At 43.4% G+C, this 27,469-nt stretch overlaps 1 protein-coding gene across 10 annotated transcripts in view; it reads right to left on the reverse strand.

Moving 5' to 3' along the window:
- FRMPD2 (FERM and PDZ domain containing 2) overlaps positions 1-27,469 on the reverse strand; it is a 127,302-nt gene that overhangs the window by 38,685 nt on the left and 61,148 nt on the right. For 7 of the 10 annotated variants that reach the window (XR_010113176.1, XM_034930520.3, XM_034930523.3 and 4 more), the window contains 5 exons: positions 25,790-25,945; positions 20,582-20,767; positions 15,058-15,214; positions 6,522-6,732; positions 1,005-1,105 (listed from right to left, as the gene is read on the reverse strand). Coding sequence is in view for 9 of the 10 variants with exons in the window: in XM_034930520.3 (XP_034786411.1) it covers positions 1,005-1,105; positions 6,522-6,732; positions 15,058-15,214; positions 20,582-20,767; positions 25,790-25,945 (811 nt within the window). In the remaining variant the exon portion in view is untranslated. The remainder of the gene's footprint in view (positions 1-1,004; positions 1,106-6,521; positions 6,733-15,057; positions 15,215-20,581; positions 20,768-25,789; positions 25,946-27,469) is intronic. The other 3 variants (XM_063607368.1, XM_024927474.3, XM_055092760.1) reach the window with 1 other exon arrangement.

Consider the following 27,469-nt stretch of genomic DNA (forward strand, 5'->3'; position numbering starts at 1 on the left):
CTGGAGTCCTGGAGTGGGGTACTTCAGTGTGTGCCACAGTGTACTTGGGAAAATCCCCAAATGGTGACCCACCACTTCAGTCCTTCCATGTCTCTCCCTCCCCCGGGGACCTTGGCAGAAATTGGCAGACAAGTTACTTGTAAAGAGTTGCCTGGCAGTTTTCCTGATTGATATGGTTTGGCTGTGTCCCCACCCAAATCTCAACTTGAATTGTATCTCCCAGAATTCCTGCATGTTGTGGGAGGGACCCAGGGGGAAGTAACTGAATCACGGGGGCTGGTCTTTCCCATGCTATTCTCGTGATAGTGAATAAGTCTCACGAGATCTGATGGGTTTATCAGGGGTTTCCGCTTTTGTTTCTTCCTCATTTTTCTCTTGCTGCCATCATGTAAGAAGTGCCTTTCACCTCCCGCCGTGATTCTGAGGCCTCCCCAGCCATGTGGAACTGTAAGTCCAATTAAACCTCTTTTTCTTCCCAGTCTTGGGTATGTCTTTATCAGCAGCGTGAAAACGCACTAATACACTGATCCAACCCTCAGGCTTAAAGCTCACTGAGTAGAGATATTTTTCCAAGTGTCGGATCTCTTTGTCCTCACATTCAACAGGGAACTGGCCAGGAGGATGCATGGCTGAAGGGACTGCCATCTACTCTGTGTATGTTTTCTGGTGAATACTGGGAGGTGATGTTCTGGCCTGCATAAAGAAGCATATCTACAGTGAATGGTGCCTTTTTCTGAACCCACCCTCCATAGCAGGTATTCTTCCTTCTGGACGAGAGTGCTGGGATTGTCTTCGCCAGAGCTGACACATTTCAGATCCACATACCCAGCCAAAGCTAAACGTCTCTTCCCAATCACAAGTAGTTTAAAAAGAAAACAATTCAAAAAACAAGAAGGTTACAAACATTGTGTGGGAAGCAAAAATAAGTGGTGGTAAAAGACTCAAAGCAAGCTTCCTGCGTAGGGGTTCCTCCACCCAAGACCTGGTCGTGGCCTGGCCCATACCTGCATGCATGCTCTGAACAGGTGGCCCAGAGAGAGAGTCCCAGGTCATTGGCTTCTGGATCACACAGGCACTCTTCAGCTGCTCCCGGCCAGTGCAGGGGCTGCCGGCAAAAGAAAATGAGGTTAGATAAGGTGGCCCACGGGGAAGGACAGTGAGGTTAGATAAGGTGGCTCAGGGAGGCAACTTCTTGGCATTTCTGAGTATGGATGATGGCCCGGGGAGGGCAGCCTTGTGTCCAGTCATCCAGCAGCTCCTCAGAGGGACCCCATCGAGGGCTGATCTAGTTATTAGGAGGGCACTGGGAAAAATGGCTGTAGAATATTTATGTCTCAGAGGGGACACTGAGGTCACTCTGGCTTCATATGAGCCTCCTACTATGTGCAAGATACATGATCCTGTAAACCTCCATTTTTTCAACCATAAAATAAGAATAATATTCCTACTTCCCAGGCTTCTAAGGGAACTGAAATGAGATAGTAAGTGTCAAACACCAGCACTCTTAGTGGATACTGATGTTTTGTCATTTGCTCCTGTTTTCAGCTGGAGGCCTTCAGGCAGGCCAGGCACCCTCCACACCCCACCTACCACATGCTCGAGAGCTGCACAGGGTCACTGACCTGCTTGATCATTGTACATGTTGTGTTGGGTGCCGCCTGATCATACCATGCTGTGAACAAGAAGCATTCATGCAGGCATTCAACTGGCCCTGACGGAATATGCCTCATGCTAGTAAATAATGTACTAGAGCCTAGCAGAATAATGAGTCAAGGGAGATGTTGCCACAGCCCCGGGGTCAGTTCTGCACAGAGATAAGCTACATTCAGAGGTGAGCAAAGTCTAGAGTGAGAGGGAACAATTGATGTAAAGCTGTGGGTCTCAGAGCCCTGGAAAAAGCCAGCTCTGGGCCTCCTGGACAGCCAAACATCTGAGCAGATTCCGCTTCCCTGGTTACCCAGACTGACCCCCACCCCTCAGAGCCCCACAGCAATCTCACAGCTTCAAGCAGCTGGACTATAGCAGGGGTCGCTGGCATGGACAGTTACCCGTGGATCCACCCCCTGTACCCTTGGAGCTGTGATACCAGGGCTCTCTGCAGGGAGCTTGGCACTATGCAAAGAGGCTGCAGCCAGAAAGGGAAGAACAGGGGCGGTGGGGGGAGGAGAAGTCCAGCCTCACAGTGAGGTGCAGCACAGAGTAGCTTTGGAGACTGGCGACAGATGAGGCCTCACTCTGACTTGGCTCATGTTTGTGCTTGCCTTGCAGCACGATCGACCCACAGTGACTGAGAACCCCAGGTGTCAGGCCTGAGCTCCAAGGCACTGAGGGTAAAGGGTGGGTCAGGCATGGGCCCTGTCCTCTGGGAGTCCCCAGCCTGCTGTGGGATGCAAGGTGGATGACTTTCATGCCTCCTAGAGCCAACCAAGGTGCCCAGGGAGAGGCTGCGACAGGGCGCTCGTGTGCTCAATGGATGGAGAAATCCCCACAGTCTGGGAGGAGCCGAGAGAGGCGATGATGCTGAGGTGGTCTTCAAGTGGTCTTTAGGGAAAAGGAAAGGCTTTTCTGGGCCTGGGTTTTTATAACCCATGTGATCTGGGCCACACATGCAACCCTTTACTGCTTAAAAGCCAATCACTGCCAGTCACAAAAGGATGAAATGTGAATGATTCCACTCATCTGAGGAACCTGGAGCAGTCACATTCATAGACCAGGAGGAGCACGGCAGTGGCCAGGGGCTAGGTGGGTGGAATGGGAGTTGTGTCGAATGGGTGCAGTTTCAATTTGGGAAGACGGACAGAGCTCTGGGGATGGACTTTGGTGATGGTAGCACAACATCATGAATGGACTGCGTGCTACTGAACTGACAAGTGGTTAGGATGGTAGGTGTTATATTATGTGTATTTTACCACCATTTAAAAACATTTTAAACGTGAACTTTAAAAAAATCCATTTACTGAAAGCTTTCCCTGCCAGCCTCAGAGCCAAGGATATACCAGGCACATTGCTGTTCTTGAGAAGTTCCATGTTTCACAGCACAGACAGGAGCATGTGGGTGTCAGGGTGGAGGGGACAGAGGGTACTGCCCTAACTGGAGCCAGCGATGTGGAGGAGCCACGCCTTCACCTGAGGCAGTGGCGAAAGGCTTCAGAAAAGCAGTGATGTGAAGTCAGAGGCCACCTCTCAGGAGTGGGAGGGCAGGCAGGAGCTGTACCTCAGGGCAGGCAGCCACTGGCACCACGTGCTGTGTAAACAACTGCTCAGGAATGCCACTGGCAATGGGGTCCTGCCTCCACATGTCAGCCTTCCCTCCTGTGGTCATATGCCCAGGCTTAGGCCAGCGGCATGACCCACATCTTTCCACACAGACCCCATGTGGGCCACCTCTCCGCTGGCCTGTGAGCTCATGAGGTGGGGACCACATCTGTCATGCTCACCACCGAATCCTCCACACCTGGCCCAGGGCTGGCACACATTAGGTGCTCAATCCATTTTTCTAGTAAGACTAAGGAGGCCCTTGCTCATGGCATTCCTTCTCTTCCTCTCACGGTGCCCAGATCCTATTCATCAGTCAAGACCTGATGCCACATCTCCCAAGCAGCCGTCCCTGGTGCCCTTCCTTGGAAATTGCTGTGCCGTTCATGGAGCCTAACACTGTGTTCGAGACCAGCATCAGGGCAGTCACCACAGACCAACCCATATTCAGCTTTTATAACATGATTTAATTCCCACAGCCACCCAGTGGGGAGGGATGACTATTACTACCACTGGATGAATGAGGAAACTGAGGCCTGGGGTGTTGAATAACTTCATTGAGGTCACACAGCACTAGACCACGGAGCAAGTATTGGCAAAGGACTTCCATGATGCGGGGCTTGATCCAGAACCCTGTCAGAAGGGGCCCCCGGCAGAATGGCCTCTGTACCATGACAGAAACGCTAAATGTCTCAACTGCATCACTGTCATGGACTTTGGCCCACCTCAGACTTCAACTGCAGTGGTGGGGGGCAGTTCCATGAGAGCTCAGGCTCAGCTGAGCTGACAGCATCCTGGCTCAGGTGTGGCCCTCTTTCTGCTCTAGAGATTCTTGTCCATCTTGGGAGCCGTCTCCTCCACCCCCACTATTCCCACCTTACCCAAAAGCATGGGAGAGTCCAGGCCTCCCATCCTTTGACCAAAGGGAAGTATGAGCCATTACATGGTGTTTGCCTCCTGTCCTGCAGTTCTAGGAGGCCTCTGCACACCTCTGTGGAGCTGAGCCCTGATTGCCCTCAACAGCTACCTGGTGACCCCTACCCCTGTGACCACACTTTGCCTGCTTCCCCAACTCCCTCTCTCTCTCACTCCTTCTTGGCATCACCTCCACAAAAACATACCCGCACCCAAACCAGTGTCTCAAGCTGTGCTTCTTGGAGGTGGGGTGAGGGGAATCTTCCAAGAACTCAAAAGCCTAGTAATTAGGTTTCCCTTTTCACCCACGGGTTACTGGTAACTTCTGATGTGAGTTATTAAGGGTCATGAAAATTTGGCATTTGTAAACCAAGATTAGAGTTATACAGAATATTACGGAGGGTGCCAATTCAGCTTTGTATCAAGAAGGCCAGCAACCATGCAACACTGAAAAGCCCCTACTGTGCGTGACCACTGGCCAGTCGCTGGAAGGGCCACCATTCTCAGAAAGGATGCTTTGCGGGCAACACATCCTCAAGATGGCCTTGAGTCAGTCATGGCTTCTTCTGCCTTTTAAACAATGAAGTGCTATAAGGTACCATTAGTTGGGTGACAAATGAAAGATGTTCACAAGGTCTTGGACGCTCCTACATCAAGAAGTGGAGACTATTTCTGCTCCCTTTGAATCTGTGCTGACCTGTGACTATTTTAACCAGCAGTATGGCAGGAGTGACACCAGGCTAGCTTCAGGCTTAGACTTGAAGAGAACTGACAGCTTCTTTTTGGGATCTTGGAGCCCTCCTGCCTTGCAGAACCTTGCTGGAGACCCCACATGAAGAGGAGTCAAGACTACTCATGGAGAGAGAGGGGCTCCGTGAGCACTGCCTCCCAACCATCCAAGGAAGCAGCCTGTGAACAAAGTCGTCTTGCATCCTCTAGACTAGTCCAGCATCTGCTGGACCCCAGTCAATACCACATGAAACCCAGAAGAATCCCTCAACTCAGTCCTGCCTGAATTTCTAACCCAGTTCACTGTGAAATTTCTAATCCAGTTCATTGTGAAATGGAATAACACAATGGTCATTGTTTTAAGCCACTATGCTTTGGGGTCGTCTGTTACACAGCAATAGATGCTCGAAACCGTTTTGCTTTACCACTGTTGATTTAGTTTGTGGTGCACGGCAATGTACATTTGCATCAACAGAATTGGGGGCAATAATTTTCTAAGAATTACTTTAAGATGATAATTATGGATATAGATATAGGTATAGATATAGATACACACATAGACTTTCAGTTCAAATGAATCATCCATACCCTCTTGCCGAAGTAGCTGGAAAACTCATCCCAAAAAAACAGCTCCTGCAGCAACCTTCATTGGTCATATGCTGCCTGGGAATCTGTGCTATTTCTATAAATTGCAGTGTAAATGTAATCCAAGTCCTAGGCTATTTTTAAATTTATGAATCGTTTTGTCATGTGAAGTTGCATTTATAAGCCCACTATTTTTACATATAAATTTAAATGATAAGAAACTCATCAATAGGAAAGGTAGCATGGTGTAGAGGTTAGGAGCTGGACTCTAAGGCCAGCTGCTTGTGTTCAAATCCTAACCCCTGGGTTTCCTCTCTGTGATGTGATGAGAACAACAGAAACACTTAACAGAGTCATAAGACTTAAATTAGTTGATATGTACACATGCTCAGAACAGCACCTGGCTGATCACAAGGCCAAATAGGCTTATTGCAACTTGTTTATTTGTCCTCTCCAATTTCATATTGTCATCTAGTTCTTTCTTCACCAAAAGACGGGAGCATCATATAAGGAGGAATGAGAGGTTGGCCCTAGAGTGTTTAACATAGACTTAGCCCATAGATGGCCTTCTGTAAATCTCTGTGGAATTGATTGACAGTTACCCAATAAATATACACTTTTCCTAGACATCTAACATCGTTTAAGCAATTTCTTGGCCAGGCGTGGTGGCTCATGCCTGTAATCCTAGCACTTTGGGAGGCCGAGGAGGGTGGATCACCTGAGGTCTGGACCGCAGGTTGAGACCAGCCTGACCAACATGGAGAATCCCTGTCTCTACTAAAAATACAAAAATTAGCAGGGTGTGGCAGTGCATGCCTGTAATCCCAGCTACTCAGGAGGCTGAGGCAGGAGAATCGCTTGAACCCGGAAGGCTGAGGTTGTGGTGAGCCAAGATCACGCCACTGCGCTCCTCCAGCCTGGGCAACAAGAGCAAAACTCAGTCTCAAAAAAAAATAAAATAAATCTTCAGTACAGATCACTGCAAACCATCAAGCACATGGTGGTTTGGGCCCAGAGAACAAATGTGTCACACCCACCTGAGCCCGATGCCTTCTGCTCCAGCCTCCTTGCTGCCGTCCACGTTGAAGTTATCCATTGATGTACTCAACAGGCCTCCTGCAGCATCCTGGAGCCTGGATGCAAACAACTCGTTTTCTGAGCATGACAATCTCTGAATCCAAATGAGAGGCTTAGACCGGGCCTGGTGTGCAGGACTCAAATTGGCCATTTGCACAAACTTATCATGGTCTGAATTTGGGGAGAAAAACATAGACATACACACACACAAGAATGATGCTGGATCCATTGCTCTGGTGGTTGTAACATATCACTGGGCCCCCGCTCTCCTCCTCCTTTCTTTTTCTGCTGCTATTTTGTCTCCTGTGATTATCCCTGGGAATGCAAGGTCTCCTAATTAGCACTTGCTAATGAAAGAAACCTCAGAAACAGAAGAAGGAAGGGACGAGATGCTCTCTCTCCCCTTGCAGCTGACAGGACGCAGAGCCAAAGAGCCTGTTTAAATGGGTGCTAACCCTAGAGTATTTGCGGGTGTGTCGGGCTCCAGCCGAGCCTCCTGCAAAATCAGCTGCCCCATCCCCTTCTGCTTTCTGCTTTTACAGATCTGTCCTCCCAAACATTCTTGTAGCAAATGTGCCTCCAAATCTCCTGGGATCCCAAGATTAGGCTCTGCTCTGTGGAGTATAACCTTTAATCTCTACACAGTGTAGTTTGCCCTGGTAATCATATTTAATACAAGGTCTTATTTCCTGAAATATAATATGAGATGTGTTGGGTTCCCCCCAGCTTTGACACTTGCCTTTCTCCTTCCATGCAGAAATGTTTAATAAATAACTTTGATGAAGTCTTGAACTTAAGACCATGGATGTGATTAACTCCCCACTTCACTATTCACATTGATCATAAAAAAAAATGGGATTTGAAAAATAGAGCTTTTAAGTTAATGAGGCTTTACATTAAGCCAAGTTAGTATTTTAAGACAGGAAAATGATGACTACATTCTGACCATCTGCGCCTTGCTAAAACCAAGAAGGAAAGAACGGTCAGACACATGGTAGTGGTGTGGCTCCTGGTTTCTCTGTGTGTGTATGTGTGTGTGTGCACATGCACTTCTAGAGCCTGGTGAAGTGCCTCCATTTCAAGGATATCCATGGGCATATATTTCTTCAAACAGACCCCCCTCTCTTCTCTACAATGGTGTCTGGTTCCCTGCCAGGGCTGTGCTTACTGAAAAAGCCAGCCTTTTAAAAAAAAACTTTTTGAGAATTTTCTGCATGCATGAGGCATTATGGTACCATCACTCACATACAGTAGGCAAAAAGCAATGAAGGAATATAAGTAAATTAAATGTGACCTGCAGCTTTTGCACAAATTGCATAGTATCTTACTCCATACAGAGCTTGGGCTTGCTCAGAAACAGCAACAACAGCAGTAATGTCAACATCAACTACTAATATTTGCTGAATGCTTACTATGTGCCAGGCGTGGTGGGAAGCACATTATCTGCATTGTCTCATTTAATCCTCACAATAACCCTATGGGGTAGATATTATTATACCCAATTTAAAGATCATGGAACTTGGGGCTAAGAGTGTGTTAATTATTTGCTCATGGTCCCAAAGCCAGTAAGTGGTAGGGCAGACTCACACTCAAATCTGCAGACTCCACAGTCCACGCTGGAAAATGGGGATGCTGAGGACACAAAGACAATGACAGCAGCAGGGGAGATTTATCTGAGACACACCCAGCCTTCTGTTTACCGGGGCCCAAAGGGAGAGTGACCTTAGACTTAATCATGATGGATATTAATACCCACAGGCGGATATTCTAGGCAGAGACAGTGGAGGCAAGGTCGCAGATCAGAAAGGTTTAGCGAGTTTGAAGCAAGACTGTACAGAGACTGTGATTACAGGAAGGAGCCATCCCTTAGAGGCAGGGGACTCACAAAAGTTAGCAGAGGAGAGAGAGCTCAAGGGCCTGTGAGATGCTGGAGAGTGCCTGGAGCCTGAGGAGGAAGCTCAGTTAGCAGGAGAGGGGCTGCTTAGTGAGGTCAGGAAATGAGACCTTGGGTGTCAAGCACTCAGCATCAGGGACTCAGCCTACAGCTGTGGGCTGGTGGGGCTGCTGGTGAGTGCCAGTATCATCGCCAGGCCTCAGCTTCATGGGGCTGACTGGGTGGACAAACAGTGGAGGGGGGATTTGTTGGAAGGTGGTAGAGCCAAAAGTAGACAGTCTTTCAAGAATGGAAGGAAGCATTGCCACGAATGTCCCAAAGCCACTAGCAAGCTGAGGACAGTGGACAGTTTCTATTCCCTGCTGTGGGTGACTCGTAGCATAATTGTGGCACTAGGGAAATAAGGCTGAATCCATCTGGATGTCAACGGCAAAGTCCAAGTCACTTACAGTGTCACAAGGACACAGGATATACTCCGAGCCAAGGGCCACAAGGAAAAGACACCCAGGACAAGATTCTGGGCAGCTCACTGCAAATCTGCAGTCTTGCAGCCTTCTTGTGGAAGGGCTGAGACCACCCCTGTAGCCCCCAGACCACCCATGAGAAACAGCTGAGCAAAGGCCCATGGGCCCCACTCCACAGGGCTGACAGATCCTGCCTATTTAGTCCTGAAATTATGCATTTGTAAAAGCTCAATGATCTATCTTTTCCCCCTACAGAACCAAATATAACTATAAAGTAATATGCTTATTGAGATAATTCACAGAAGAATGACTAAGAAGCACTTGGAAAGTGCTCAACTGCTCAAGAATCAAAGGACTGCAAAATAAAGCCACAGCGAGAAATCACTTTTACCTTCAAATGAACAAAGATAAACACGATGATATTTATTCCAACAAGGATGCAACAAAACAGGCAAGACAATACTGGGCTTGAGAATGGCACTTGGGAAAACAGCAATAGTCTTAGAAATGCCCAGCACTGGTACCCAACAATTACACTTCTGAGATCTAGCTAAAAGAAACGATATAAAATATAGAAAAATATTTCTTCCAGTGATATTTATCATATTATTTGTAATACTTAAAAACAAAAAGTAAACTAAATATCAAAAATGGGAAGGGTTCAGTAAATGATTGTAATTCCACACAAATCATCCATTCGTTCATCAAAAAACATGTATTAACCACTTCCCATTTGACACACCACACCTCTGTTCTGTGCTGGAGCTGCTCTTGTGGAACTCCCAGTCCACTGCTGACTGCAGGCAGGCATATCCACAAATAAAAGTGGCAGAATAATACAGGTGAGAAGACAGAGGTCTGCACAGCAGAGGGAGTGGTCCATCCACCTAGGAAGAGCCACCTGGGGGCAGTCAATCAGGAAAGCCTTCAAGGATGAGGTTACCCTTAAGCTTATTTACAGAGGATCGGACTTATCTTGGTGGTCTGAGCCAGGAAGGAGTTAGGAACGTGCTGCAGGCAGAGGGTATGCTGGGCACAAAAGCCCTGGAAGCTGAGCCATCCTGGTGTGCTGAACAGCCTGCAAGCTGGCATGAAAAACAGCCAGAGACCAGAGAGGAGGAGTCAGGGCAAAGAATATGGCAGGACTGGGGACAGAGTGGGAAGTGTCTGGCATGCCATTCTAGAAGAAGTTTGAGCTTGTCCTTGCAGACAACAGAGAGCCATTAACAAGTTTTCAGCATGGAAGAAAATGACAGGATTGGTCCTTTTGAAAGGTCACTCTGAAGGCTGAGAAGGACAATTATCCAGGACAAGAGTACCAGCAGCAAGTCCATTACGTGACGTGCCTCCATTTCAAGGATATGAGATGTGTTGGTTTCCCCCAGCTTTGACATCTCTCTCTGTCTGTTTTTGGTGACAAGTGGGGTGGGAAGAGAGGGTGCAGGCCCAGACACTCCCAGTTTCCTGCAGGGAGGCTGGGTGACCCCCTTTGAACAAGACATATCAAGGCAAAGAGAGGTGTGTGAGAGGAAGAGATCAATTACGGATGCCCTGAGCTTGAGGGGTGTGTGGGACCATCAGCTGGAGGCGGTCAGTTCTCGGCTGCATGTAATCGCTGAAAAGGGTTACATGAATCTGCAGAGAGAGTTTCTAAAATGAAGAAATATTTTAAAAGGCAAGGGAACTTTGTCTAAACTCATCCTTTCAATGCAAATAAATGTTAGATTCCTAAAAACTCCTAAGACGGTAGAATGTGCAGTTTGAGAAAACAGCCTATTACAAGCCAAATAGGCCTGAAAGGACTAATTTTACAAGTGAGCTCATGAAATATTTATAAATATTTTACAGTCACTGAAATCAGGCAATAAAAGCAATATCAATGGTGTTTCACACACTGTTCTCAGCAATAGCAGGTAAGTCAGGTATAATTAATTTACATTTGTCATCTCCAGCTCCCTGGAAATATCCTGGAACCACCAGCCTGTGGTTTCAATGAAATGTTTATATGTTCATCTGGTTCTGCTGCAAATAATAAAATAAGCTACCATTATTTTCTGCATTTGGTTCTGCATCTGAAAGTTCAGCAATTTTGTTTCCCAGTTGACCCCAACTCCTGGGCCAGCCCCAGGACCCAATGACACAGCTCCCATATGAATTGGCTGGCACTGAACAAAACCCCCGTGAGCAGGAGCCACCATTACTACTCTCACACTGAGCACAGAACACCAGACACTGAGCTAGAAATGTTACACGCACGGACCTTCCCACTCGAGCACAATACAAACCTACAGTACGGTCTGTGTGCTCCAGTGAGGACACTCCAGCTCTGAAAGGGGAAGTGAGCTGCCCAAAGTCACACAGCTAGAAAGTGGCACTCCCCTGAGTCTACTGGACTCCACAGGCCACATTCCAAGTCAGTGTTTCTGAAGCTTATATGTACATTCAAATCACTTGGGTTCTTTTTAAAAGGCAGATTCAGATTCAGATGGTCTGGAGTGGGGACTGAGATTCTGCATTCTTTGCAAGCTCCCAGATGACACGCATGCTGCAGCTCCAGGAACCACGCTCTGAACATGAAGGGTGTAAACCACTATATTATATTGCTCCCTTTTATGGCCAAAGAAGAACTAATGCTTAGACATTGACAGCAGCTGTGGTAAAGCCAGTGCGCAGAACCAAGTCTCTCTAGCACTGAATTCCATGCTCTGGCTGGTTATGAAAGGCCATAGTACAGGCACTGGGCCCCAACAGCCACAGGTTCAAACCTTGGCTAGGCCCACCACCAAGCAGCCAGCACATTACTTAACTTTTCCAAGCCTCAGTTTGCTCCTCCCCATAATGCTGGTACCTGCCTCCTGGGGCTGCTTGACCAGGGCAGTTTGAGAAAACAGTAAATTATGAACATAAGGGAGGTAATTAGTGTAAGTACTTAGCATAACACCAGGAAAAATTAGTAATAACAATAGTAAATAGCTCCATAGCACTTCGTAAATGCTCCATAAATATTAACTTGTCTTATGTGATGTGTGCCCCATTTTAACCAATAGTCTTACTCTTAGTTATAACAATAATGCACGTTCATTGTTGTAAGTTTAATAAATATCAAAAAAGTATCACAGAGAAAACAGTCGTGCCTGCAAGCCTAACTCCCAAAGGTAATAACAAGTAACATTTTGGTGCCGTTCATTTCTGTACTCTTCCTTATCTTAAAACACAATATTAACCAAATTAGTGTTGTGTGTCTATCTATAACTATGCTATTCAATACAGTAGGCACATGTGGCCATTTAAATTTAAATATAAATGGATGAAAATTAAATAACATTGAAAATTTAATCCCTCAGTTCTTTTTGCCACCTTTGAAGTGCCCAATAGTGTGAACAAATGTGAACCTGAAAGAGCCAATCCCTCAAGATGGATTCTGAGCAGCTAACTGGGCCCAAATTTAAAATAGATTGCTTCGGCTATTCAGGCTTTTTTCAGGTCCCATATGAATTTTAGAATAGTTTTTTTTTCTAATTCTGTGAAGAATGACATTGGTAGTTTGATAGGAATAGTATTGAATCTGTAAATTGCTTTGGGCAGTATGGTTATTTTTACGACATTGATTCTTCCAATCCATAAGCATAGAATGTTTTTCCATTTATTTGTGTCATCTCTGATTTCTTTCAGTAATGTTTTGTAGTTCTCTTTGTAGAGATTGTTCACCTTCCTGATTAGCTGTATTCCTGGGTATTTCATTTTCTTTGTGGCTATTGTTTAAGTGGGATTGTGTTCTTGATTTCACTCTCAGCCTGAGATGCTGTTGGTGTATAGAGATGCTACTGATGTTTGTACATTGATTTTGTATACAGTAACATGGATTGAGCTGGAAGCAATAATCCTAAGCAAATTAACGCAGGAACAGAAAATCAAATACTGCATGTTCTTCCTTATAAGCAGGAGCTAAGCATTGATCAGACATAGACATAAATATGGGAACAATAGACACTGTGGACTACTAGAGGGTGGAGGAAGGTGAGATGGGTTAGAAAACTACCTATCAGGTACTATGCTCACTACCAGGGTGACTGGATCTATACTCCAAACCTCTCAGCATCACATAATATTCCCATTTAACAAATCTGCACATGTACCCCCTGCATCTAAAATAAAAGTTGAAATTTTTCTGAAAAAATGAGTTCAGGCACACACACAAAAAAACCCTACTATACAAGGTACCTTAAATTTTTAAGATATGGTCCTGGTAAAACAAGGGTATTTATATTTTTTGAATTTAGAAGCACAGTAAGCAACAGATCTGCTAAGCAACCAAAAGTAGGAGAATGTGATGAGTTACATTTCTCACTGTAATTGCTAAGCAGCAGCAAATAGCTTCCTGATTGGTACAGGTGCTTCCAGGGCTATTTAATAGGACATTCATTGTTATTCTTGTTGGTAGTTAATCTTCAACTGTGCTGCATTCAGGTCACCATGCTGTCCACCTGATCTCTAGATTATGTGTATTGCAGAAACATTTTAATGTTTTTCCTTGCAAGGATTCCAATCTAAACACAGATGACAAACTCTGCCTCTTCCGTAATCTGGTCCTGCTATGAGTTTAATACCAAACTCTCAATTAAGAGTGATACAGCAGACGGCTGCAGCCGTTATGGCAAGGACCATGGTGTATCATTACACTGCTTCCTCTTCCTGGGCACACAGGAAGTCCTCCCTTTCCAACCCCTCTTGCAGTTGTCTTGGTGGCCATGTGACTGTGTTCTGTTAATGAAATGCAGATGGAAGGAATATGAGTCACTTTGGGGTCTGGCTCTTAAAACATCTTGCGCAATTTTACAGCTCTCTCTTTCCTTTCTGGAGTAATTGTTCTAGATAATGGAGCTCTCCATTGAAGCAGCCGAGACCCCATGTCGCTGGAGGAGAGCTGCAAAATAGCCAGACCAAGAAGCACCTGAGAAACAAACCTTTGCTGTATTAAGCCATTGAAATTTCAAGGTTTATTTGTTACCTTTTGCCCAAAATTGCTTTATGTTTCATAAGTAAATAAAAACTAAAAGCTAAAAAATATAAATAAATAAATAAATAAATAAATAAATAAATAAATAAATAAAACAGAGCCAAGCAACCATTTGCTGACTAGAGGTCACACAGGTACTCTGAGTTCCTTGAAGAACCACCCTTCTGTTTAACATTGGGACTTGCAGAGCTCACCTGAACCAACCAATCAGAGCTCACCTGCCTCCTCGAATCAGGGCTCAGCTGTATCAACTAGTCAGAACTGCACCGCATCAACCAATCTGAACTAAGCAAGTTTGAATCTTTCATTTGAATAAATGAACTTGATTGGGAACCTAGGTGGGAGTTTTCTCTATAAAAGCCAAACCCTCTCTTTGTTCTCCAGAACACACCTTTGTTTTATACCAAGGTTGTGCCTTCTGGGTTTGCAGACTGTGACAGGAATAAAGTCTTTTTCCTTCGAATTCCTTTTCCAAGAACTTTTGTTCATGATAGGTCTGTGTTGCTAGTGACTCCCACACTGAACAATGCAGGTATTTCCATCATTGAAGAAAGTGTCATTGGACGGTGCTAGCTAGATACAGTCTTAGAACTTCCTTTTCCTCACTTAGCACCCTATCATGTACAGTTTCACATATCATCATTGTCCAAAAACTGATTTTACTGTCTGAATTATATAGATGCTCTTGGTTTATTTATCTGGTCTTCTATGTTTGGATACTTAGATTTCTTTCAAATGGTCACTGTCATAAATGACACCCTAGTAGACATCCACGGGCAGCAACTTTTGTGTATGTCTCTATTGATTATCTTAGGATAAATGTCTATCTACAAGTAAAATTATGGGGCCAAGAGGACGTGCACTTTTTAAGGCTTTTGATGTATATTTCCAATTGCACTCTGAAAAGATCATATCAATTTATCCTCCCAGTGTTATTTATTTTAGTGCTTGCCAACATGAGAAAATAAAACTGTATTTCATTTTTATTGTATTTCTGTCATTATTAGAGAGATTTACAACTCTATTAGAGGTCCCCAGATCAATTGTATCTATTTATACAAATTATTTTATGAAATAACAAACTTGTCAAAGTGTATACAGAGAATACAGCTTCTACTCACCAAATAAAACATGGGAAGGCTGCCCAGAGCCCATCTGTGCATTAAACCCATGCTGGGCTGAGCAGAGGTCCAGTAAGTATTTACTGGTCTTGGCTGAATCTGTGACAAATGTGTGCTTCTTCCCAGTGACACTGCTTGTGATGGTGAACTTTTTTTGCTGAAGGAAGCAAACACAGACTTTAATACACTGATCATCCACAACCCTCCACTGACGCACAACTGCAAGAAAATGCTCGGTCCCTTGGTTCCACACCCTGTAGCAGGCATCCACGGGTGCATGGCAGATGCTGTCTGACTATGGCCTGATATTTTCCTTAGCTTAAAGAAAATCCCTCTTTTTAGTTTTTCCTTCATTCATCAATCAAATTGTTTATCAAACAATAACTATTTTTCAAGGAGTGTGCTGGGTGAAAAGAATATGAAGTGGGTCAGGTACATTGACCTCAGCAAGGACGGAACCTAACCCTCAGTGTGCATTATGACAAGCCACTAAGTATCCCATTGTTTTTATTGTACAAACTCCAAGAAGTTGTAGACAAAATCTCAACTAGTTGGGTTATGAAAAAGATAAAAACACCTGTGTGTTATAATATTTCTGGCTATAATGTAGCAGATTCTATTCTAAGTGCTTTATGAGTATGAATTTATTTTATCTTCACAACTACAGAATAAGAGAGATTCTATCAGTATTTTTATTCTACAGATAAAAAAAAAAGAGCAAGAGTCCTCAAAATGCCACAGGAATTGAGGTCACACCACAAAGAAACGCTTCCCCACATTATACCTTCAAGGCCCACATACAAAGTGATAATATTTGTCCAGCTCACTGGGCTAAACTGGTGAAGATGACCTATATGAGGCTACCTGTATAGAGCCTTATGAAAAAAAAGTACAAATTTTTGCAATATATTATTCCGATAAGAACAATAAAATATATATAGGTGATATTAAATATTAATTCATATAAAACTTCCAAATAAAATCTTCATTCTAGATATTCTATCTATTTCAATAAGAACCTTCAGCTTGCTCCTATAAAGATTACTTTATAGAAACAGGGCTTATGCTTGAAAGGGCTTCCGGAAACCCCTGATCCTCTTTAAGGCTTATCTCTTTTAATTCCTGATAGTCACCATTTCTAAGAAACTCCATTCACGCATGTCAGATATCAACAAAAGGCAGATAAATATTCATTGCTTTTTCTTTGAGAAACCCCTTTTTACCATTAACCTAATTTTAGATAAGTTGCTCATTCTCTGTATACTCTTTACTTTCACTGACAAGTATAGTGCTAAGCCTCCTTGTGCTAATAGGAATGGATTCTGAATCCAATTGAACTGTACTATAACTAATATTTCTTTAAATAATGTGTTGTCTCAAGCATTCATAGATGCTGCTCCGCCAGTCATAATAATTCTTCTTTACTCAACTGATCATTTCATCCACACTTTTTCAAAGTCGAATATTTGCTTGAAATCCATACACTTTGTCAGTACACACTGATAGGCTTTCATGCAATCCTGACAATTTTATATTAAGTTTATTCAGATATTAAGCATTTTTTATATGAATAAGTCACTCTTTTTTTGAGACAGGGTTTCGCTCTGTCACCCAGGCTGGAGTGCAGTGACACAATCATAGTTCACTGATACCTTGAAGTGCTGGGTTCAAGAAATCCTCGCACCTCAGCCTCCCAAGTAGTTGGGACCTGAGTGAGGCAGCACCACACCCAGCTAATTTTTGTATTTTTTAGAGACAGGGGTATCGCTATGTTGCCCAGGCTGCTCTCGAACTCCTGGACTTAAGTGATCCTCCTCAGCCTCTCAAAGTGCTGGGATTACAGGGGTGAGCCACTGTGCCTTGCAAGAATAAATCACTTTTTAAAATGTAATAACTATTTTTTAACAAATCTGAAAAGGGAGAATCATTCACACACCCACATACAAACAAACACATACATCGAAGTTTCTTTTAGCTTATAAACTCTCAGCAAAACTCTCCTTTTCAGATGCCAGTGCTCCAAGGTATCAAACACCAGAGTGGAATGCTGATCCTATTTCTTGACATAAAGGTGAAAAGAGTCTTGACTGTCAAGAGTCTTTTCCATCATTTAATGGAAAATTCTTATCTGCAAACTTTCGCATAAGCAAGCTGCTACTCTGTGTATACGATGATGTATAACTCCAGTCTCTGGGTTTTCAGCACCAGCATGAAATCCTTTCTTTACATTTCTGTGGTTGCAGCAGAAACATCAGGTTGGTGCAATTACTGCAATTAGGTGGGCGCGATTACTCTTGCACCCACCTAATTCATGGCAGGTGCTTCTGTAACATGTTGGTTTCAAAGCATCAGTTTACCATTTTGAATATTTTCATCCCTAGGAGTTCTTTTTTTTCTGTTGCTATTTGTTCACCTGCTTGATTATTTGTATTTCATACATCTTTGTATGAAATACAAATAATATTTTTCTAGGCAGGGGAGACTTGTCATGAAACTAATGAAACTGAAGCTCCAGGGCCCTAAATTCCTGGGAGGAGCCCTGGCAATGCATTCACATGGTCTTATAATACACGGAAAGTAAGATGTTTTCACCCCAGTTGGTTAAGACCACTGACTCTTTCTACTCAGACACACCCTCCTTGCCACGTCCCTTCGCACCAGGTGGTGTTGGGTGATACAGAGCAGATCCCTTTAAGAAGTTGAGATGGGGATACACTTGGTTTAGATTTAGTTGGATTTATTTAGGTGATTTGAAGGCTTTTCTAGAATAGTTACTTTATTGCTAGCCATCCCAGAATACTCCTTCCATTTGTCTAACTCACCTAAAATCTCAGCAGAAAGGTGCAGGGCCAGCAGCCAGATGAAATTGACCATGCCCTATAATACCCAGCCCCCGAAGGAAGCATGAGCTGTACAGAGCCAGTAGCTGATCTACAGGAAGTTTTTGCACTCATCAGAAATGAAAAACTATAATTTAGTTCTCAAAAATACTCATCTAATTGAAATGCTTCCCTATCAGGGATAGACTCTATAATTGTGTATACCGCATTATCAATACATGACACGATTTTTTTTATGGGAATCCCATGAAATAGAATTTGTCAGGTTTCCTGCATTTGCAGCAAATAACTCTGTTGCAGCACTAGAAAGAGCAAAAATGTTTCTGTGCAAAGCTGCGTGTTTCATGCATCCTATTAATCCTTTCAATAATAAAAACAGATTTCAATCCACCATGCTAGAAGAAAAACTAAACTATATTTCTATCCTCTCTAGAGAAAATGATATTACAAAAGTGCCATCATACAGAAAAATAATCAGGCTATGCCATTAAAAATTTGAAAGGAAAAAAGTATTATAGACTTTGTCAGGAAGTTAATAAAAATATTACTTGCTGGCTTTTTTGATATCTGCAGGATTTGTTCAGCTTTTAAAAATTCATAAAGTTTTTGTGATTTCTTTTCTCATTCTGAATAAATATTTCTTTCATGCCATCTTTTGTAACTTTGTATTCTTTTTCATAAAGAGGGCCCTAAATAGCGTGCGTCTGCTTCTGTTTCCATGCATTTCTCTTCAGAGATTTAACTAGTGGTGATAACTATGGACAGTTACTAGCATGCATAGGTTTATTGTTCTAGAAGGAACAGGTTTTTGATTGAACAATCAAACCACACATGGACGCCAACACATCTACGAATCATATTCTTTGGAAATGTCATCTTTCTCTATTTCCTTTGCTGCTTTGGTGCAGGCTGGCAAGATGAACGATCTGTAATTGTTTGAAGACTTTTGGCCTCAGGTATTAAAAAGCAAAATTGAAACCAGTTTCCTGAGTTAATTTTCATATTGTTCACTGAATTCCCTATTTTGTGCTTACAGAAGCATAAAGAGTTCAAGTCATTTTCTGCGTAAGATGCTTGGTTTGCAGCAAACTGCTGGTGACATTACTTCATCTGACGACTGTTCCTTAAAAATAAGTTATTCATGCCAAGGAAGAGGATGATCATCAGAGAATGGAAACCCTGATTAAGTATTTTTTGAGCTACTAAGTTTGTCTTCAGAGCCTGATGACTTCCCAGTTTTAATCAAGACATTAATCAGCTAATTTAATCAAGAAATCCCCTGGTGGGGGGAAATAAATACCTGTAAAAGTTAAACCAATGTATACATAAAGTACTTACTTAAGGGGACTGTCGAGCTTTACAGCTTCAAAAAAATCCATTTTAAAAAATTACTTTTTAGGCTATCTGCATTTTTATGAATATTTTGAAATAGTGCATTGAAAAATCTGAACAATTAAACATGCAATAAAGAAAATAAGTAATGTAGTAGTATTAAATTCATTAAACAAAGTTCTTCATATAACCTTTCAGTTTAGTTAAAGTAATTTGAGTAATTAAAATTCTGAAAAATTCACAAATATGAATATTGTTTCATCTGAGTTTGGTCAAAATAATTTGAAAAAAAGTCAATTTCCTGATAATATACAGACCACTTGAATAAACTCAAACAAACTTAAATTGTGCTCAATTATTATTTATTTTTAGATGTAAGCTTTTTTCCTGAAAACAAACAATAATTTATTATGAAATTTTATCTTGACAATGTGTTAACTTCAAAGCCAAGATGGAAGAAATAAAAGAAACATCCTGAAAATGAATGAAAGCAATTATGTTCTACTCAGGAAACTCTAACATCAGATAATGATACAAATAGTGATCTAATTAGAAAATGTTTTTAACCATTGAGAAAATTAAATAGGAAAAAAACATTTTTTCAGGGGCCGCAAGATAAAGAACTTCATATTTTATAATAAATCGTCACTGAAGTGACACAGGTACTGACTAGAACAACCACAGGACAGGCAGAGGCTGTCAGCCACCAGGGTACAGTGCCAGAGTGACTCACTTCAGGAGGTAGAAATATGCATGCAAATAGTGTTCAAGTAGATTCCAAATGTTGTATACTTAATGGGGATTTTCTATTCAAAAATAGACTTTGAAACTTTTAAGAGCTATCAAAAATTTGCAATCCTCAGTGTCCCGTAGCACACCTGTAGTCCTCAGAGACAGACCAGAGGCCTTGGCACACTGCGTGCAAAGGGAAAATTAAAACACGGGAAGAAGTTTCAAAACCTTTCAGGCTCCACTCAACCTAAACTACCCTCTCAACCCCCATCTCCCACCTCCAACTTTGCTCTCAACATTAATGGAGTCTCCAAATTAAGAAAACTTTACCCAGAAGGAAAGTGTAGCCCTTTAGACCAATGGCTGTTCATGGGGATATGTGGAGGTCCAGGCAAGGAATGGTAGGGAAGAAATGGCCTCCTGAGGACCTCCCAAAATCCCTTGGCAGACTTCTTCCAAATATCCTGCAATGCATCAGAATGCAGGTTAACAAACAGACAGGCTGTGAGAATGTTTGGTCAGGAGAAAGCCACATGACCCATGACCCACTGCTCCTTTAAACGGCCAACAAATCAAAGGAAAATGAAGTGCAGGTTATTTATCAACTGAGCTACACTCACATAAGTAGAAATCTTCCCGGTTTCTCTCCACTGAAACCGTAACATTGCAATTCTGCTGTTGTTTTTCACTTCATATACTATGACACCCTTGGCACAGATCCCCAGGGCCATCTCCTCTTCTGGCCTCCTCTTCTCTGAGAATACTTGGTGAACCAGCACACCGTATTCTGGGAGCTGCTGAGTGACCTGGAGCAGAAAAAGGCTGATTTAGAAGAGACAGGCACATGGTTTAAAATAATGGGCCTCACGCCATTCACTCCATGCAAAACACACTGATAGGCGTTCTGAAAAGAAAAAGTAGAATTGTCATGTAAGTTTAGGAAACACTGGGTCAAACAGATTTATTTGCTATGTACAAAATTTCTCTGCACCTCTGATATGATAGAATTTTCCTTTTTTTTTTTTTTTGTAACCCAAGGAATACTTTTCTCATGGAATACCTAAAACAGTACTTAGAATACAGTTATTATGAAAATAACACAGTACAATAATAATATTCTGAACAAGTTTTTTAGAATTCATACTCTTCTGGGACATCTCAAGGTAAGAGATTTCTTTTCCTTGTTGTGTCAGAGTCTATAGTATTCTCTGTATACTATAGACTTCCTTTACGTGACAGATAGAAAAACTGAGGCTAAGGCACAGAAAGCGACCTTCCAGATCACCAATGTTAGTTGTGAACCACCCTGCAGAGAAAATGACCATTCATTTTGGTGCTCCTCACCATGTAGCCATGCCTTCGTGGGGGTCCCCGTAGCCCAAGGTCTTGCCTCTGTTTACCAGGTTAGGGGAATAAATTTTGCCAGGGGCCATGGGTCAGTCGGAACTGGGGACTGCATTAGGCCACCAACTTCTTAAGAGACCGAAGTATAAAATGAACACAAATGTTTCTACATCTGAATGGCAGTAACTTTCCCACCTTCATCTTCACCAGGAAGACGCCAGTCCCCATCAGAAGGTTGATGTGTCTCTGGGACACACAGCAAGGACCTCTTGCTCCAGGCATTTGAAGTCCTCTCAGAAGGGTTGTATTGCAGAAATCTGGTATCCCATTCTTACCCCCAACCAGAGAGCATAATGTCCTATCCAATCTCTCTCACCCCCAGGCAAGGTCACAAAAACAGGGACAAATTATGGCTTTTGAGAGCTCCTCTCTCAGGCTCCTTTCCCATTCACCGTTGATGAAGTCCATGCAGACAGCTATGCTGCCTGCAGACTCCACAGCTCTTCACACAGGGTTCAGATTACATTTCTGAACCCTAAGCCTCCTTCGTTTAACTTTGGAGAGGCCCTGTCATCATCGTCATCATCATCATTATCATCATCATCATTATCATCAATATCCTTATCATCATACAAATCAATATTTATTGAGCGCTGGTGCTGAAATATCCAGTGGCCAGCCTGGGCATGTGATTAAAGTTTAACAAAGCAGGGCCACCACAAGATAATTAGGTGGATGCTTTTAAAGAATTCGGTGTGATATTTCTTTTAAAAATTAAGCATTAATAAGTAGTCATCATTAGGATAAAGATGGCTTTGCTAGACTTAAACTTCTTCAATTGTTTAGTATTAGTTTATATTTTAATTTATTGTTTACCTATACAAAGAGAGATATGATGCTTTTCAGTTCTTTGGGCCTCAAGATTCCTACTAGTAAAGCACCATGCTAAGCCTCTCCCAGCATAATTTCATTATTATTTAATCTTCAGAACAATCACAGAGATAGTGAAGCTATCCTTTTTCTAAGTAATCTGTCCAAGTTCCTGCTTTGGAGCCAGGAATGGAAATATGGAAAGATGAGCCTGTTTGCTCCTGAGTCTTCACTCTTAACAACTGAAATACAGGGAATCCAAAAGGCCTGGAAACATAGGTGAACATACTTAATGTTGTCAATGACATCTTCAATCTGTAAAACAATAAAATAATGATGTCTACCTCCATTTGCTGTCTGCTAGGGAGTCTCCTAGGATGCTTCTCCTGGCCCCCTTTGCATTGCTATTGCTGGGTGTCCTTTCAGAGGGTCATTTCCTCTCCATGTGCTTTGGGCCATCTTACTACAAGGCCTGTCTTCCTTACAACAGGTAGCGAAGTTGAGATGGGACCAAGCACTCCTGGCTGCCAGCCACACATCCCTTGCTGCATTGAACATTCTTCAAAACAAATGGATTGTTATTTCTGAATATTCATCAAGGGGTTCAGAATTCATCTTCTCTGACCTTATAATTCCACCTGTGGGTATCTACCCTAAGAAAATATGCTGAATAATCAGGACAACCCCTTCTCATAATGCTGTTCAGTACAGATTTGTGGGGTGATTTGGGGAAACCAGCTCCTGGCAGTAAACGATTTCCTAAAAACAGTACTGTCTTAAAATTGATTATCAGGCAGCCTTTACCAAGGATATTTGTAAAGCATTTGTAATTATCAGGAGAGTGCATTTGTTATAATGCTAAGTGGAAGAAACTACAGGATACAATCATTATGATTTCAATAGCAAGAAAAAAATATTTTAATAATATATTAACAACCCACAGCTATGTGGGAAAATGGCTCCATGGTTGAGGAAGTTAGGAAAACACTGAATTCACCTTAAACAGGTTATTCTGAGATTAATAAGCTAATATAGTTGTGAATCTACAGACAGACTACGGTATTCAGCGCTTCCCAAACTGGACTTTTGCCCAGTATGTGGCTAGTACAAGGTGCTGAACTGTCAGAGTTAGTCATCAGTGAACTGGGGACCAAGAGCTAGCCTCCCAATAATGGTCTTCTCCTTTTTCTAATGAAAAACAAGAGCCATGAGGAGCTATATTTAAATAATCCAGTGATTGCTTGTAGAGTAGTAACTGGGCTCTGTGATGGGCACTGAGGATCCACGGCCTTCCAGGCATTTATAGCCCAGTAGAAGAGATGGAAAATGTCCAGAAATGACTGCTGCACTAGGTGTCTTAGCAATATATATCAACAACGTTCAAAATGTTTATTACCTTCCACCCTGTAATTCCACTTATGAGATTCTATCCCTAAGGAATGAAGCAGAAATACAGCTAAGATTTATATGGAAAAGATGCTAATCTCAGTATTGTTTTAAATACTCCCATATTGGAAACCATTGATACGTTAAACAATAGAGCATTGAGAGAAAAAATTAGAGTACAATATATGTTAATTCAAAAGAAGTTTTCAAATGTTTAGATTTATGGGATTATATACATACATAAAAGTGCATGTATAATATAAAGCTAATTTTAAATATCTATGCATATACATATATATATGAATGCACAGAACAAAGAGAGAAGGATGAATATACCTAAATGTAACTGTGCTATCTCCAGGCGGCAGAATTATGAGGAAATGTTTACTTTTATAATCAGGGAGGGGGAGAAAACCTTTAACAAACCCTCATCCTAATGAGAGGCTCCCAATGTGCTCTGGGGATGATGACAAAGCCCTGTCTAGTTTATCTCTCTGTACCACAGGCAGGCAACACCAGCATTAACAACCCCAACCAGTTTACCAAGGGAAACTGCAAAAGCAAGAGTGCTCCTTGAAACCGATAAAGATTACATGTAAATGGAATCAAATCTATTCAGTGCTTTCTGTGAATGGGGAAAAAAATGGTTTTCTGTATTTTTGCTTCTCAGCCTGGTAGTTTCTTTTACAATCATTTTTCATCGTTCAACCAGGAAGTGAGGGACCCTGACAGTGAGCTCAGCACTCAAAGTCAGGGTCTGGGCAGAGGCCAGAAGGTAGCGTCCATCCTGCAGACATCTGCCACAGGGTTGGGTCCTTGGCCTCTAGATTGGGTTCTGCAGTTCTGTGGCTCTGTGACCACTCATTATCAGATGGCTTTGAAGTCCCCACTGGTCCCTCATCAAGGGAATGCTTCGTCCCCTTGACAGGGAACACGTGTGCAGCCCGGACTATGGAGTGCCCTGATCATGCTTCGCCAGTGCTTCTCAAATGAAACGCTTGCAGGCTACACTATGTTAGATACAGGGATAGTTCTGCAAAATGACCAGCTGAAAAGCAAAGGCCCAACCTCATGTTGGCTGTTCTGTTTTCAAGTACCCATCTCAATTAAGGGCAAGAAAACACAGATGGAATATTTCTACCTGACTTCTGTACAGAGAAATACACAAATCTCCTAGCTTCCTTTTAAAACTGCTCCCCCAATCAAATGGCCCAGCTTGTATCCCGTCCTGGGGAAGCTGCGAGTGTCCTCGCACTTATCCCCCAGCTGTATCTGCACAGGCAGAGTAGCCACTCTCTCCCTGGTCCCCACATCTTGACATAGAGTAGCTGGTATTGTTCTTGTTCCATTGAGTGTTTATTGAGTTGTGTGTCTGTGGGTAGACCGCAATCCTCCCCACAAGACGTAGGGCTTCCTGGGGACAAAGAGCATGTGCTTTTTGTCTCCATTTCCCAGTGCCTGGCCCACAGCAAGGGGAGATTGTGGAGTAGCAAAGACTATTCATCATTGTGTGTGCCCACACGGGGAGACTGCAGTGCCACTGTTTTTGCCCCGCTGGTGAAGAGACGGTGGGCCCAAGCTGCACTCCTGTGCACAGGCCACAGCAGCTGTGCTATGTTGAGGACTGCTGCCTGCAGGGCTGCAAACTTAGGGTCTTGTGATGGCTTTTCTCTGGCTCAAGTGCTGATCTTGTACTTCCGTTGTCCTATGTGTCAACTATAAGAAATGTGGTCTCCCTGCTTGGAGGAAAGTGTCTGGAATGCTGATCTAAGATTTGTCCGGGCACAGTGGCTCCCACCTGTAGTCCCAGCACTTTGGGAGGCCAAGGCAGGTGGATCACCTGAGGTCAGGAGTTCGAGACCAGCCTGGCCAACGTGGGAAAACCCTGTCTCTACTAAAATACAAAAATTAGCTGGGTACGGTGGCAGATGCCTGTAATCCCAGAGCGAGACTCCATCTCAAAAAAATAAATAAATAAAATAAAAAATGAGGAAAAGCCCTACCACACCCACCCAGCTCACTAAATCCTACCCTCTTTGGGGTCATTTCCAATGCCAGCTGCTTCCAGAAACCTCTCCTTGCCCCTCCCTGCCTCCTAGAGTTCCACCCTTGCTCATGCCTCCTTGTGGGTCTGCACACACCTGGGCCCCTTGAGAAGGCTCTGGAGGGGATTGCTGGCTGCATTCCCTTGAAGACCAACACCTCTCTCCAGGTCAGGAAGGCCTTACCCTCAAGAACTCCAGCTCAGCATCCTCTCCCCACAGTGCAGAGCTGAGCCGGTGCATCTCTGAGACTTCGACCTGGACCCGTAGAGCGGTCATCCTCTCGATCAGACTCGCTGGGATGTAATCTTCAACGTGAAAGTATGGCTTACTCTCCACCTGCTGGAAGTAAGATGTAGAGGGGAAGGGCACAATCCAGACACTGGCCGGGGGACTCTGAGAGGAATGAAAACATTATCTGTAGTCACAATTCCAGGAGGGCGCCAGAGAAAGACACTTCCTCGAGGTGCCCACCTGGGATATTATTTTCTACTATATTAAAAATGGGGCCAAACCCTAGGACATGAACAGAAAAGAGAGAGTAAAGGAGCTGTTTTTGAGCCCCTTTTTATGCCAGGTAGTTCACAGAACACATAAGGCTCTTCTGATTCTCACAGGAATACTCTGAAGATGGCATTGTCATTGCCATTGCCAAGACAAGCAAGGAGAGAGGTCACTCAACAGGGCAAAGATCACACCACTTGGAAGTGACAGAAACAAGATGTGTTCACCCCAAACCCTCACACTTTCCACGATGCTACACTTTACCAAAAGGCCTAGCAAAACCCTGGCCCTAAAACTCTATGTTGTTTTTTTTTAATTCATTTAGCATTTCTGTCTACATGGACTCCCAGAACATTATCTCTTCTCACCAAGGAGGTCTTAGCTTTGGCATCATTGCTGCACATGAAGGTGTTCAAGGAGTAGCCCCCTGGAAAGGGGGAGACTGGATACCCCCAGCCCACCTTCATCAAGTCTGTTCTTTGGGAGACTGAGGCTGCATCCCCCCAGGAGAGGGTGGCAGGTGGAATCACTCACTGCTTGATGGTGAGTTCCCTGAACACAGACTCTGGGGCAGGTAAAAGTCTGCAGAAGTCCATGCAGGAGTGATCTTGAGGTCCACTATACAGAATGAGGAATGCAGGATCAGGCAGAGGGAGAAGCTGACCCTGCCTTTGTATTCCCAGATCAACATGTCCTGGTCTCAGGAAGCCTTTCCCAGCCTAACCCTGGGCAAGCCATTTCCCTCCAGTTGAGGGCAGTTACTCATGAGGAAGGCAGGTGGGAGCTGGGAGAATCTGGCCTCATTGGGGCTGGGGGTGAATGAGTTGGCCTGAGTGGGGTATCTGAAGGGAAGAGCACAGTGTCCACTACCTCCCACACTCCTGATGTAGCATGTCCCCATGTGGCCATGGACCAAGAATCCTCAGGTTGGTGCTGGCCCATGCTGGTTTTGAGCTCAGCTCCACCACAAACAGAGAGATATTGTTCAGCAGGCTAGTGCATAAAAAAGCATTTAGAATGCTCTTAGCATGGCCAAATTCCAGAACACTGGCAACACCATGCTGGTGAGGATGTGGAACAACAGGAACTCTCAGTCGTTGCTGGTGGGATTACAAAATGGTACAGCCATTTTAGAATACAGTTTGGTTGTTTTTCATAAAACTAAACATATGCTTACCATATGATCGAGCAATTTGCTCCTTGGTAATTACCAAAAGGAGTTGAGAACTTATGTCCACACAAAAACCTGCACACAGATGTTTATAACAGCCTTATTCATAATTGCCAAAACTTGGAAGCAAATGATGTCCCTCAGTGGGTGAATGGATAAATAAACTGTTACATCCAGACAATGAAATATTG

This window comes from Pan paniscus, chromosome 8, assembly GCF_029289425.2.
Source record: "Pan paniscus chromosome 8, NHGRI_mPanPan1-v2.0_pri, whole genome shotgun sequence".
Taxonomy (NCBI): domain Eukaryota; kingdom Metazoa; phylum Chordata; class Mammalia; order Primates; family Hominidae; genus Pan; species Pan paniscus.